Below are 13,758 nucleotides of genomic sequence, written 5' to 3'. Positions count from 1 at the left end.
GCATTTCTGCCAACTACCAATGTAAAGTGTGTATTTTTATACTAACCATCAATGTAAGGAGAGGATCATGCCATCAACCGCCATTGTAAAGCCAGCAATTTCAACACATTGCTCATTTAAAAGTGGTCATTTCTACCAACTAAAAGTAATTTCCAGCAATAGCCAAAGTAAAAAGGGGGCAGCTACAACAGTTGCTCTATTTATGTTTTATTTTCTGTCCAATAACGGATTTGGTTGGAGATTACCTTTAGACCCATTTCTTATTTAAAATCCACTATACTCCCCTCCAGCAAGCTCCCTCACCGGCACCAATATCTTAAACCGGTCATCTTCCAAGATGGGCATTTTTCAGCCATCTTGGCTAGTCAGCCTGGGATGGTGCAACTCTCACGCATGCGTACAGGAGTTAATTCATCCCAGCACAAAGGCGTGCCAAGAATATACACTGAGCTATACATGTGTAGCTCTGTGTACATTCTGAAAAGCTTCAGTGTACAATCTAAAAGCATAAGTGTCAAACTGGCAGCCCTCCAGCTGTTGTCAAACTAAAAGTCCCATGAGGCATTGCAAGACTGACAGTTACAAGCATGACTCCCAAAGGCAGAGGCATGATGGGACTTGTAGTTTCGCAACAGCTGGAGGGCCGCCAGTTTGACACCCCTGACCTAAAGGAAGGCAAGAAGCATTTATTGCAGGAGAAAAATAGTATGCCACTTTTACAATAAAAATCCTCAGTGTATGCATTTTTTTCCATTTTATTTAACACACGGTGGTATTTTTAACTCTTGTGACCCAAAGTCATTGGTGCCTAGATGCCTAGGCCAAATTTAACAGCGTCAGCTTGTTTTGGTTAATGGAAAAGAAGACACAGGAGGCAGTAAAGACAGTTTCCAATTCTACTTATCCAAAACTTAAAAACAAACATTTTTTGGTTGAAGATGACAAAAACAGAAAAAAAAGATTTTTTAAAATCTTGATGTTGGATATCTGGCCCACTTCTGTGCTTCCTAAATAACTACTGTGTCCTGTAGTGACATGGGGGCCAGCAGATTGCATCACTAAGCATAATGGGCATAACGGGGACTAAAAATCTGACACTCCCAAAAGTGTTGAATGCTGAAGAGTGACTGCAGTCAGAGAGGCTCCAGTGTTGGAAAGGGAAAGAAGGAGGCGGACATCAGATGAGTGAGGGCAGATGAACAAATAATTGCACATTTGACAGTACTTGGCACTAAACCGCAGATTCTTTGCTTTGACTTTGTAAGCAAGTAGATATATTTTTCTGCTTTACTTGGGCTGCGTTGATCTTGAATTATGTGAGTGCTGCCATCATAGCTGCATTTATATAACTCATGAATATGCATTTATCATTTCAGTAGGTTCACTAGCTCAGCCCATCTGTGCATGGTACTCCATACAAGAGGGCACTGATGCGTAAGTGATTGGTCTGTCAGTCAAAGCTGCTTTGTTTCTGTGTCCTCTCTCTTCACATTATGAGCCTAAGGCAATTCTCTGTTCCCTTAGTAAGCAGAAGGGGCACAGCATGATTCTACTGTTTGCTCCAGGTAAAGAATGCAATATGAAAAAACTATTCGGGAACTGAGCAGTAACATGGAGGGCTCCTTTAAGCAACGGTCAGACTTATAACCTTTCTATGACTGTTTATAATGCTCCAGTTATAAGATGAGCCAATCAAAAGCCTGCTATATTTAAAAATAACATACATATATGGAAGGAGCACCAGACCAAACGATAAGAGTACAGGTTCTTTTACTGAATTTACTGTAGTTGGCCATGAATCCTAATCCAGAAATCAGCTTTCCTGCACAGATTCAAACAGGAAAGCCTTTACTTTGGGTCCACCAAAAAGTTCTCATTGCTATCTGAAGCCCTGATGAGCTCCTTTGACCCCCAAAAGCTCACAACAGACAGGTCTACCCTCCAGTGCATACATGGAAGGAGTGCCAGACCAAAAGATAAGGGTCCAAATTAATTTATTGATAGTGTTAAATGACAGCCAATGCCTTTCGGGGGAACTATGCTCAGTTCCTCAATAACTTAAGAAGAACAACAGATTTTGGTCTCTGCCTTTCCCAATAAAAAGCTCCAGGGCCAAACTGTTTTGCCATAGCGGTCTCTAAAATCTATGGACCTATTCTTCGCCTGATTTATAGATCTCTCTCAATGAGTCTTTGGAAACATGCCGTTTCCCATACTCCCATTACCAGGCTGTCACAACTCTACTTCTAAAACACTTACTTCAAATAAATCCAAACAAGGATTCTGTCTGTGTCAGCAGGAACCCAATCGGCCAACCAGCGACTGTGGGGGTGGTGGAACACAATGGCAAGATAGTCGCCACACTTCTGGGATTGGCATGGAGTGTATGCACCAGATGTCACATCAGAAGAGGAGTGGTAACGCGTTTCGAAGCATACTCAGAAGCTCCGTCTTGTAAGTGTTTTTAACCATTTGTCCTATCAAATTGCCTAACTACTGAACTTGGGAGCGCCGTCCTTGTTTGTTTATCTTCCTTGTCGGAGTCTGCTTCCACTCACTGAAGACCTGCTCTAGTGCTTGGTTCCTGCATATTCTTCTCCTTTCTTGGTGACCAGAGGTAACAGCATTCCAGAGGTCTTGCCTATGCAGAAGCGACCTATGAACCCTTTACTTATTCCTGACTAAATTCCTTCTATGAACAAGGTTCCTAGCTTAGCTCCAACTGCTGCATAAGCACCCAAATCAAATCAGTATGGCTCCCCAAAAGTGACTTTACCAAATTGCAATCCTTATTTCAAACCTTTATTTGGAAAGGAAAATGACCCAGGATTGCCCAGAGTAGACTGTAGAGGTGTAAGATGAAGGGAGGATTAGCTGTGCCTCACCATATGTTTACTTTCTAGCTGGACAGTTACAGCATCTGGACATGGAAAGCCCCACTAGATGTATCCTACAAGAACTAACTGTCCCTCTGGACCCTTGGTTTAAAGAAACAATGGGGGCAAGTTACTAAAATAGTTACTAAAACTGGAGTAACTGTGCATAGTAACCAATCAGCTTCTAGCTTCAGCTGAAGTTAAGCTTTGAAAATGAAAGCTAGAAGCTGATTGGTTTCCATGCACAACTTCTCCACTCTTGGTAAATTCCCCTATGTCTACAAATCCAGAAGGCAACCTAGGCTTTTCAAGTCTCTTTGGTATAGTCGGATGTACAAATACTAATCTCCATTCATCCCCCTTCAGTCATAAGCCCCTGTTCATACCTTGAGCTAAATGTGCTTGATACCCTAGTATATTTATTTTGGATGTCATACTACGTCTATACTACTCTGATGGTAATCCAAATTTAATGTACAGTATTAGGGCTCTCCATATTAAGTGTACGGCTGTACAGTGGAAAATATGCTTGCTGTTGTGGCTCCTGGGAGCCAGTATATTTATTCATAAAGATATATTACAAAAAAAATACAGTATGCAGCTAGGTGTGTAAAAATGCCAATATTTGCACTTCCAATATACGTGCATGCATACAAGCGTATTTTTCAAAACATAACATTTTACTGCTGTATGACAGATTCTAACAGCAATCAAGAAAAGTAAAGTTACTTAATCTGGCTCTGTTGTCTGACAGTGGGGTCTGGATCGCCAGACTAACTTGTCAAAATTCTAAATTATTTTTCAGGTCAGACAGTTTGCATAAATGTATTTCAACTTTGTATATAGTCGTTTGGAGTTTTTGCTTTTTTTTGAGGATATTACAGTGTAGGACCTCTGAAGAAAAACACTGTAAACCTCAGCTGATGAAATATGTCAGCACAACATATTGGAATATATACGCAAAAAAATAATGGCAAACTAACTGCATGGACTGAGTATTAAAGAAAACAGTTTGAACAAGTCTTTTTTGCTGACTTTGTGCCTTCAGACAGGCAAGGCAGATTCATGACCAAAAAAAAAAATTCCAGCACCACAACACCTGAGCTAAAGGAAATAGAGAACCGAAACGTAATAGTGGATTTTAATGAAAAAAAAAAAGGAAAAAAGCATAGTATAAATATATGTAGTATAAATTAACAGTACCTGATACATGGAACAATACATAGAAAACTGTTTGGGTGGACACTGGTGGGTTAAAGTGAACTAGTCAAACAAATCATAATATATATATCTCAGCGCATGGTGGGAAATAATGAGTGCAAGCCAACATGACAAAATTGAATTATATAAAATAAACATTGAAAAAAAAAGTTAAAAACTACTATCTATGTGTGTTCTTGTGTTCATTTGTATAGCCAATTACATTCAATGGCTCCTGTAGACACAATTAATACAGATGTTAGTACTTTATTTTAGTGTGGATAAACAACTGGGCCAAAAAACAAAAACAAACAAAATACAAAAAGCACATTGTACATTAGAGTTGACATTCAATGAAAAAGAAAAGAAAGGTCCACATTACTAACAGCACACCAAACACCTCATCCATATTGCTTATAAAAGAAATAACATTTTACAAAAAAAAGCTGCAGAGGGCACTACATGATTTTTTTTTTTTACTCTCATTAGAACAGCATTGCCTGACATTGAGTGGCAGACATATGCATTCTGTTGTTTCGGTCAACACTTGTTCAGACCCAGAAACTGGAGGGGAGAGATTTGTAGCTGTTAAAAACCAAGTTATCCCACAGGTGCAGGCTTTGCTATACAAGTCTTCAATAAGTTCCCTGAACAGCATCCAGTTAGTGTGATGACTTTATGACGTCTACAGATTTCTGCTATCAGAAAACACGTCTGGATTTGTTGATGATCTTGACCAACTGTTATGTACGTGCCTTGCAGGGACACGTGTTTGTAGAATGGTGTTAAAAGAAATAAAAAGTATACTCAAGGGCTATCTATGCAAAAAAAAAAAAAAAAAAAAAAGCTCAACTGGAATATCAAGTCTTTTTTGAAGATTTTGCAGATGTGATACGTGTTCCTGGAACATACACTAACTTAAAGAGTTACTAAAGCCACAACAGTAAAATCAGTCTGTATATGCAGTAAAGCATGCTTGTTATATTTACTGTGGAACCTAAGGGGTTAATCCTCTGCATTTTGTAAAAAAAAGCTGTTTGATCCTGCCTTCTCTGATCCTCCCCTTCTTCAAGTGTCCCCCTCTTATCTCCCGATAAGACATAGCATGTGAAGACACTCTGCACATATTCAGGTTGGTGTGTATTGCTAGAAAGTTTTTTGTTTTTTTTTCTTGGGGGAGTGCATGTGTTCAGCACAGGGTCAATCAGGACTGTCCAGACACTGGTCAGGGGTTCTGCATCCTCCTAAAGCAAAATGAAAACTCACACTGATAGAAGTCACAAGACTGCTATATACTGCTGATGAGAAAAGGTATTTAGCAGTTTTTATTTACTAAAATAATTGCATTTCCATGTTCTGTGTGCGGTGGGAGACTGGATAGAGTGAATGCATAGAGATTGTGTGGTTCATCCTAGGTGTGTGATATAATTCATACAATACTGTTCATTTCATACATTACTGTGTGTTGAAGTAACATGCTATAACCATGCGTTTGTTACTGAAGCTCAATACTGTGAATGGGCCCAAAGTGTTTATGAAGTCTGTACAATTGAATATAAAACCACAAGTCTGGCAACCAGAGAGAAATATAGAAGCTGCCATTCGCTGAATAGGCTGACTGTGGCTTCTATGATTTCTGAGTCATTGAACTGGAATAAGTGTGTCCACCAATAAAGTCAGGCTTCCTTATCTGCATACTTGTTATAGGTCAGTGATTGAAATTACTTATTTATCACTTGTATTTATATAGTGCTGGCAATTTATGCAGCGCTTTACATTTGTCCATTCACATCAGTTCCTACCCTCATTGATATTACAATCTAAAGTCCCTATCTCCCATACATACACACATATACTGGGCCAACTTAGATAGGGGCCCATTAAAGTGCTACTAAACCCAGGACCCTGCATTCACTCTGTCTAGCCTCCCACAGTACACGGAACATGGAAAATCAATTATTTTAGTAATAATAAACTGCTAAATACCTTTTTTCATCAGCAGTATACAGCAGTTTTGTGACTTCTATCAGTGTCCAGCTGAGCCCTGGTTAATCTTGTAGAAATTTTCATTCTTCTTTGACTGTCCTATGAGGCTGCATAACTCCAGACCATCTGTGCTGATTGGACCTGTGCTGATCACATGCACCTCCCCCCCCCAAAAAAAAAACCCCTCTCTAGCATTACACACCAAACTGAGCACGTGCAGAGTGATTCCTAGAGCTGATGGCAGATGGATAGGGGATTGCGGAAGAGGGGAGGATCATAGAAGACAGGATCAAACAGCCTTTTTACACAATGTGGAAGATTAACCCCTTAGGTTCCACAATGAGTATAGCAAGCATGCTCTACTGCATATACAGACTGATTTTACTGTTGTGGATTTAGTAACTTACCAGCCGGAGTACCCAGAGGAGGAAGCCCGTGCAGGCACAGGGAGAACGGGCATGGTGGTATCAGATTTGAACCAAGGACCCTAATTCTGCAAGGCAGGAGTGCTAACCACTAAGCCACAAGACATAAGATTCATTGGAAAACAGAAACATGGATGCCGTCATTGCTGACCTTTCATTCTCCAAATGCTAGTGATCTGGCTGTCATGGCAGCCCTCTTGCTTCAATATTTAGAGTTCCTAACCCTGAACATACACATAAGGACATTTGACTTTCCTGATACACACATGTTCCAGAGTCAACACTGTCACAGCCGGGTAAATGGCATTTCAGGTAGATAGACACAGACACAGCTCCTGTGTTTCTCTTAAAGGTTTAATTGAAGTAAGACTGAGAGCTAGACAGCTGGACATCCAGCATTTTCAGAAAAGAGCACAGCGATGGCAGATTCTACTTTACTCTTGTGACAGATTCCCTTTAAATGATTACTTAAAGAAAATAAAAAATAAAGAAATAAAAAAAATAAGGATATCCTTATTCTCCAAAAAATAATCCATACACATTCACTACTTATTGGCCCTGTAATGTATTTTCCATGAAATCGGTTTTTACTGTGTTTTTCTGCCCCCTTGTAACGTCCTCTGTGAGCTCCTAAACCTTTTCTTTTCCCTCCTCACTTCTGTTTCTTTAGATTGAGCAGTGCATGTTTGTTACGGTTATGTGCACTGCCCTATGTACACTACAAATTCCATAGTCTAAAGTCCCTGGCTCATCTCAAGTGCGAGCAAGGAGTAGGTAGCTACGTACCATGGGACTATGGAGGATGAACATAGCCATTCTCTAACAGGAGATCAGAAAAAAGAAGAATTTGGGAATCTTGAGTGCAATAGAAGGGCCTGTTTTGAATTGAGAATATGAATTAAATTTTCTCAAAGCAGAGTTTAGTGTTGCTTTAAAGCGGAGCTGCACCCAAGAGGAAGTTCCGCTTTAAGGACTGCTTTCCCGCTCCCCATTAAGGATTGGCACCTTTGGGGGGAGAGCGGGTACCCGAATTTGACAGGTACCTGCTCCCACTTCCGGTCCAATCGCCTAGGCGACCGGAAGGTGTCCTCCCTCCCTGTAGTCTTTTGGGACACGTGACAGGTCCCAGAAGACTACAAGACCATTGATGAAGCGCAACGCTACTTGCACATGTGCAGTGGATACCCAGCTGTGAGGCCGCAAGCTATCACAGCCGGGTGCCCACACTGAATATGCCGGCCCCCTGGAATCCAGGACGGCCGGTGAAACGGACTGCGGGGGATACACCACGGGACTGAGGGACAGGTAAGTGGCTGTTTTTTAAAAGTCAACAGCTACAGTTTTTGTAGCTGCTGACTTATTTTTTGACGGGTGAGTGGAACTCCGTTTTAAGCTGGTACAATGCTATACCATACCAGGACAAGAAGAGATCACACAGCAGTGGATGGAGAAGCATACAATGTGCTTTTACAGGCAGTAGCCTTAGACCGCTGAAACCGTATGGGCATAGGTTATATTAACGCTGCGGGGTGGGCAGACATGAAGGGGTTTCTTTACTAAACCTAGAGCGTGCAAAATCAGGCTCACTTCTGCCTAAACACCAATCAGCTTCTAACTTCAGTTTGTTCAATTAAGTTTTAGAAATAAAACCTGGAAGCTGATTGGTTTCTATGCAGAAGTGAACCTGATTTTGCACTCTCCAGCTTTAGTAAATAAACCCCGAAGTGTCAACTGAGTCATTCCGGTCAGTACACGTCTTTACACCAAGTGTTTGGAGGCATCAGAACTATCCAATGCAGGCAAGCACTTCAATGTAAAAATGTACTGTTGCTCTATAACTACATACAGTAATAGCAAATGTATTTATTTCAGGTACTTATACAGCAACATCAATTTACGCAGCACTTTACATATATATTGTACATTCACATCAGTCCCTAACCCTCAAGGGACATACAATCTACAAGGTCCCTAACTTACATTCATACATACACATTAGGGCCAATTTAGACAGGAGCCAATTAATCTACCAGCAGGTCTTTGGAGTGTGGGAGGAAACCAGAGTACCCGGGAGGAAAGCCACGCAGGCACAGGGAGAACATGCAAACTCCAGGCAGGTGGTGCTGTGGTTGAGATTCAAACCAACGACCTTAGTACTGCCAGGCGGAAGTGCTAACCATTTAGCCACTGTGCTGCTAATGACACTCTTCAAGGCCATGCAGGACCTGCCTGCCAATTACCCAAACATCTCTTGGAAAAGCTGCAGTGCCAATGATCTGTAAAGGCCTGGTTTTTGCAGAAAACGCACCACAATCCATTTAACATGGTTTCCTATGGGACATGTTCATATGAATGCTTTTTTCAGCTGCTGCATGTTTGGAAAGGGTCAGAAACTTTTTTTAATCACAAAACTGTGTGAATTTGGTTCAACAGAGTTCAATGGAGACACTGCAGAAGAATGTAGTGCGCATTTGATGCATTTTGCTTTTTTTTTTTTTAATCTGGCCAACAACAAACTGGGAAAAAAAAAAAAAGAAAAGTAAAATGAATCCCAACCACAGCCCCACCTGCCTGGAGTTTGCATGTTCCCCCTGTGCCTGCATGGGTTTCTTTCAGGTACTCCGGTTTCCTTCCACACTCCAAAGACATGCTGGTAGGTTAACTGGTTCCTGTCTAAATTGGCCCTAGTATGGATATGCATGAAAGTGAGTTAGGGACCTTAAATTATATATATATATATATATATATATATATATATATATATACACACATACACACACACACACATATACACACACATATACACACACATACATATAGACAGTGAGGAACAGAAGGATTTGATTTTGCAAGTTCTCCCACTTAGAAATCATGGAGGGGTCTGAAATTCATATTGTAGGTGCATTCCCACTCAGAGATGGAATTTAAAAAAATAAAAAATTCAGGAAATCACATTGTATGATTTTTAAAGAATTTATTTGTCTTGCACTGCTGAACATAAGTATTTGAACACCTGAGAAAATCAGAGTTAATATTTGGTACAGAAGCCTTTGTTTGCAATTACAGAGGTCAAACGTTTCCTGTAGTTCCTGACCAGGTTTGCACACACTGCAACAGGGATTTTGGCCCACTCCTCCACACAGATCTCCTCTAGATCTGTCAGGTTTCGGGGCTGTCGCTGAGCAACATGGAGTTTCAGCTCCCTCCAAAGATGTTCTATTGGATTTAGGTCTGGAGACTGGCTAGGCCACTCCAGAACCTTGATATGCTTCTTACAGAGCCACTCCTTGGTTATCCTGGCTGTGTGCTTCGGGTCGTTGTCATGTTGGAAGACCCAGCCACGACCCATCTTCAGTGCTCTGACTGAGGGAAGGAGGTTGTTGCTCAAAATCTCACAATAAATGGCCCCATTCATCCTCTCCTTAATATAGTGCAGTCGTCCTGTCCCCTTCACAGAAAAGCACCCCCAAAGCATGATGTTACCACCCCCATGCTTCACAGTAGGGATGGTGTTCTTGGGATGCCACTCATCCTTTTTCCTCCAAACACGACGAGTGGAGTTTAGACCGAAAAGTTCTACTTTGGTCTCTTCTGACCACATGACTTTCTCCCATGCCTCCTCTGGATCATCCAGATGGTCATTGGCAAACTTCAGACGGGCCTGGACATGTGATGACTTGAGCAGGGGAACCTTCCGTGCAATGAATGATTTGAAACCATGACGGCGTAGTGTTCTACCGACAGTGACCTTTGAAACTGTGGTCCCAGCTCTCTCCATGTCATTGACCAGCTCCTCCCTTGTAGTTCTGGGATGATTCCTCACCTTTCTTATCAGTGATACCCCACGAGGTGAGATCTTGCATGGAGCCCCAGCCCAAGGGAGACTGACAGTCGTCTTTAGCCTCTTCCATTTTCTAACAATTGCTCCAACAGTTGATCTATTTTCACCAAGCTGCTTGGCAATTGTCCCGTAGCCCTTTCCAGCCTTGTGGAGGTCCAAAATTTTGTCTCAGGTGTCTTTTGACAACTCTTTGGTCTTGCCCATGGTAGTAGTTGGCGTTTGACTGACTGTGGGGTGGACAGGTGTCTTTAAAGAGCTCAGATAGGTGCTAATAAGTTAGATTAATGAGTGGAGTAGAGGTGGACTTTTTAAAGCCACAGTAAAAAGTCTTTGAGAGCCAGAATTCTTGCTGTTTCTTAGGTGTTCAAATGCTTATGTTCAGCAGTGCAAGACAAATAAATTCTTTAAAAATCAAACAATGTGATTTCCTGAATTTGTTTTTTAAATTCTGTCTCTCAGAGTGGAATGCACCTACAATGTGAATTTCAGACCCCTCCATGATATCTAAGTGGGAGAACTTGCAAACTCGCAGGGTGTTCAAATACTTCTGTTCCTCATTGTGTATATATGCCATCTACCATACTGCCCGAACTACATCACTGACCTAATATCAAAGTACCGCCCAGCACGCACACTCCACTCCTCACAAGACCTCCTTCTCTCTAGTTCCCTGGTCTCCTCCTCCCATGCTCGCCTCCAGGGTGTCACCCATCCTTTGGAACTCCCTGCCCCAACCCATCAGATTATCACCTACTCCCTCTCCTTTAGGCGCACCCTGAAAACCCATCTCTTCAGGGAAGCCTACCCCACCCCCTGCTAACTTGCCAACCTCCTCCACTCTTCCTACCACCCCATCCCCCACAGCTATCTCCTCCTGTGCCCCTATCCCCTCCCTCCTAGATTGTAAGCTCGAAAGAGCAGGGCCCTCGATCCCCTCATGTTTTGCATTGTATTGGTATTGTTCTGTCACATGTTCTGTCCCCCTTTGTAATGTACAGAGCTGACCGAACTATTGGCGCTTTATAAATACTGTATAATAATAATAAATAATATATATATATATATATATATATATATATATATATACACACACACACACACACGTAAGGCGCTGCGTAAATTGATGGCGCTATAAAAGTACCTGAAATAAATAAAAATGAAAACCGCATAAAAAAAAACATGAAAAACGTGTTAAAAACGCAAAATGAGCCGCAAGTAGCACCGCAGAAACGGATCAAAAGCAAACTGCATAGGTGTGAACCAAGCCTTAGGCTGGCTCAACACATCTGTGTTACAGTAACACAAGTTTGTACATTTTTTTTAAATAATACTTTCCTGAGTACCTGTGTCCATTGACACAGAGAGCGGCTCAGCTCAGCTCAGCCCCGCCCTCCTCGGCTGTGATTGACAGTAATAGGAGTCAATGGCTCCTGCTTCCATATCTAGTGGGAAGAGAGAGTCGCTGCTCTCAGGCACAGTGCTTAAGATTGGGCTCAGGTAAGTGGGAGGGCTGCACACATTAAGCCCCCATTCACACTTGAGCATTTTCAGTAATTGTGGAGCTTTACTTGTTCATTGTTTGGGGGCATTCTCAGGCTTCATTAGTCTTGTCTTAGACACTGGAAAAAAAAAAATACATATTTTCACTCCAAACTGAATTACATAGGGGCCAAAAACGCACCACTCCAAATAAGCTCATGTACTTTTTCAAGCTTCAAGCCACACAACACTCAGGTGTGAATGGGCACCATTACATATAAGGTCTCATTCACATGGCTGTTCCCATCTGTACACCCAAGTGAAGGACCATCTTTGCCTGCATGGGATGTACAGGTGGTCCATGCGTCTACATGCCAGCAGTCCCATTGCTCCTATTGGAACAAAGTGGCTGCATGGACAGCTGTACGGGTGTGTGACTTCGAATGTATACTGTCTGCGTTTGCAGATACACACCCACACAGCTGTCAGATTGTGACCAGCAGCTGTCTCTGTGCAGCCGCTGCATTCCAGTAGACCTGAATGGGACTACCTGCATGTGGATGCACAGAACACTTGTGCATCTATGTGGTCAAAGACGACCAATCACACGGGTATATGGATAGCCTGGCCCCTGTGAATGGGGTCTAATAGGAATCTTGATGTTGAACACTGAAATGCTTCAGGAAACGCAGATCAGATCAAAAGGTTTGAATGGGGTCTATAATGCACATTACCACTATCCAAGGTAAAGTGCATTGCAGTGTGCTTCTATTCTTCCAGAATGGCACCCCAACCACACACATGGTACTCCTAAAAGCCCCGGTGCTAAAGTGCACCACAACATGGCACCGTGTTCCTTCACTTCATACATGGAGAACCCATTCAAAATGAATAGGCTGCCTTTTTACAATTTCAATTTTTTTTTTGTAAGGTCAAACAAGATCCACTACAAATATCTATCTATCTTTCTCCCCAATGCCTTCAGAGAAACTGCTTTTATAGCAAGAACTATATATAACTGTGAGACAAAATATGGAACGTTAATGTCAATAGACGCATTCTATAGAAACAGGTTTAACTCCATGCTTAAGAGGATTTCTTGTGCAAGCAAAGCAGCCTTCCCATCCAGCATACATACATACATTCACAAATCATAACTGCCATCAGTGAACACAAAACCAGAAACTCATTTGTTAATGACAGTTACTGTACTTCTGAACTTTAGCAGTTTATAAACAAAGACATATAAACAAAAACAAACAGATTAAAAAACATTCCCATTGAATTGCTAAAACATGACAGCAAAATAAAAAAAAATCCACATCAGATGAGAGAACAAAGGGGAAATGTACAGCAATCGTGGACAACACAAAAAAATACCAATGAAGTAATGTGCACAGAAAGTTACCCAAGGCACCAACTCAATTAAAGGAGCCACATGGAGGAGGTGTGATCAGTGGCATGATGGCACAATACCTGCACACGTATCTATATGGTGACACGAGGATGTCACAAAGCATTCAAGTCCTCCTTCCTTTCCTTCTTGCACACCCCAGTGCCTGTTGTCTGTCTGTCCCACTGATTACAGCAGCTGGCAGGGGGAGGAGGGGGCGGAGCAGTGGAGATCCTTTAAGCCTTCTCAGCTGCAGCTGTTCCCACGGACAATGCATGATCCCCCTTTGCAGTAGTGCTATGGACTATTATTACTGACCTCCATACCAAATGGCGAGTTCCATCTGACACCCACAAAGGCTTATTCCATAACAATGTGGATGTGCAAAGTACAGTAACCAAGAGAAAGCAGGTTTCAGTTTATTGATGTCAGATCAGCCAAATTTGTATTTTGATTGGCTATTATAAGGTACTGTATTGTGCATAGTCAAACTGCGCTCTGTAGCTATTTTGGTACCATTGACACTAATGGTGCCCATACACTAGATGAAAAATCAAT

At 41.8% G+C, this 13,758-nt stretch overlaps 1 protein-coding gene across 1 annotated transcript in view; it reads right to left on the bottom strand.

The window, feature by feature from the left end:
- Nucleotides 1-13,413, bottom strand: part of ARHGAP40 (Rho GTPase activating protein 40) — a 69,300-nt gene extending 55,887 nt beyond the window's left edge. Inside the window, exon 1 of the mRNA XM_089673308.1 lies at nt 13,284-13,413. Within this exon, the coding sequence (XP_089529434.1) occupies nt 13,284-13,327 (44 nt within the window). The 5' untranslated portion in view covers nt 13,328-13,413. The remainder of the gene's footprint in view (nt 1-13,283) is intronic.
- Between the last annotated feature and the right edge of the window lie 345 nt (nt 13,414-13,758).

The sequence above is a fragment of the Staurois parvus genome, unplaced genomic scaffold (assembly GCF_062004578.1).
Source record: "Staurois parvus isolate SC_StPar_1 unplaced genomic scaffold, SC_StPar_1.0 ptg000137l, whole genome shotgun sequence".
Lineage (NCBI taxonomy): Eukaryota > Metazoa > Chordata > Amphibia > Anura > Ranidae > Staurois > Staurois parvus.
Note: the sequence above shows the minus strand (reverse complement) of the source record. Positions and strands in the feature narration are given on the sequence as shown.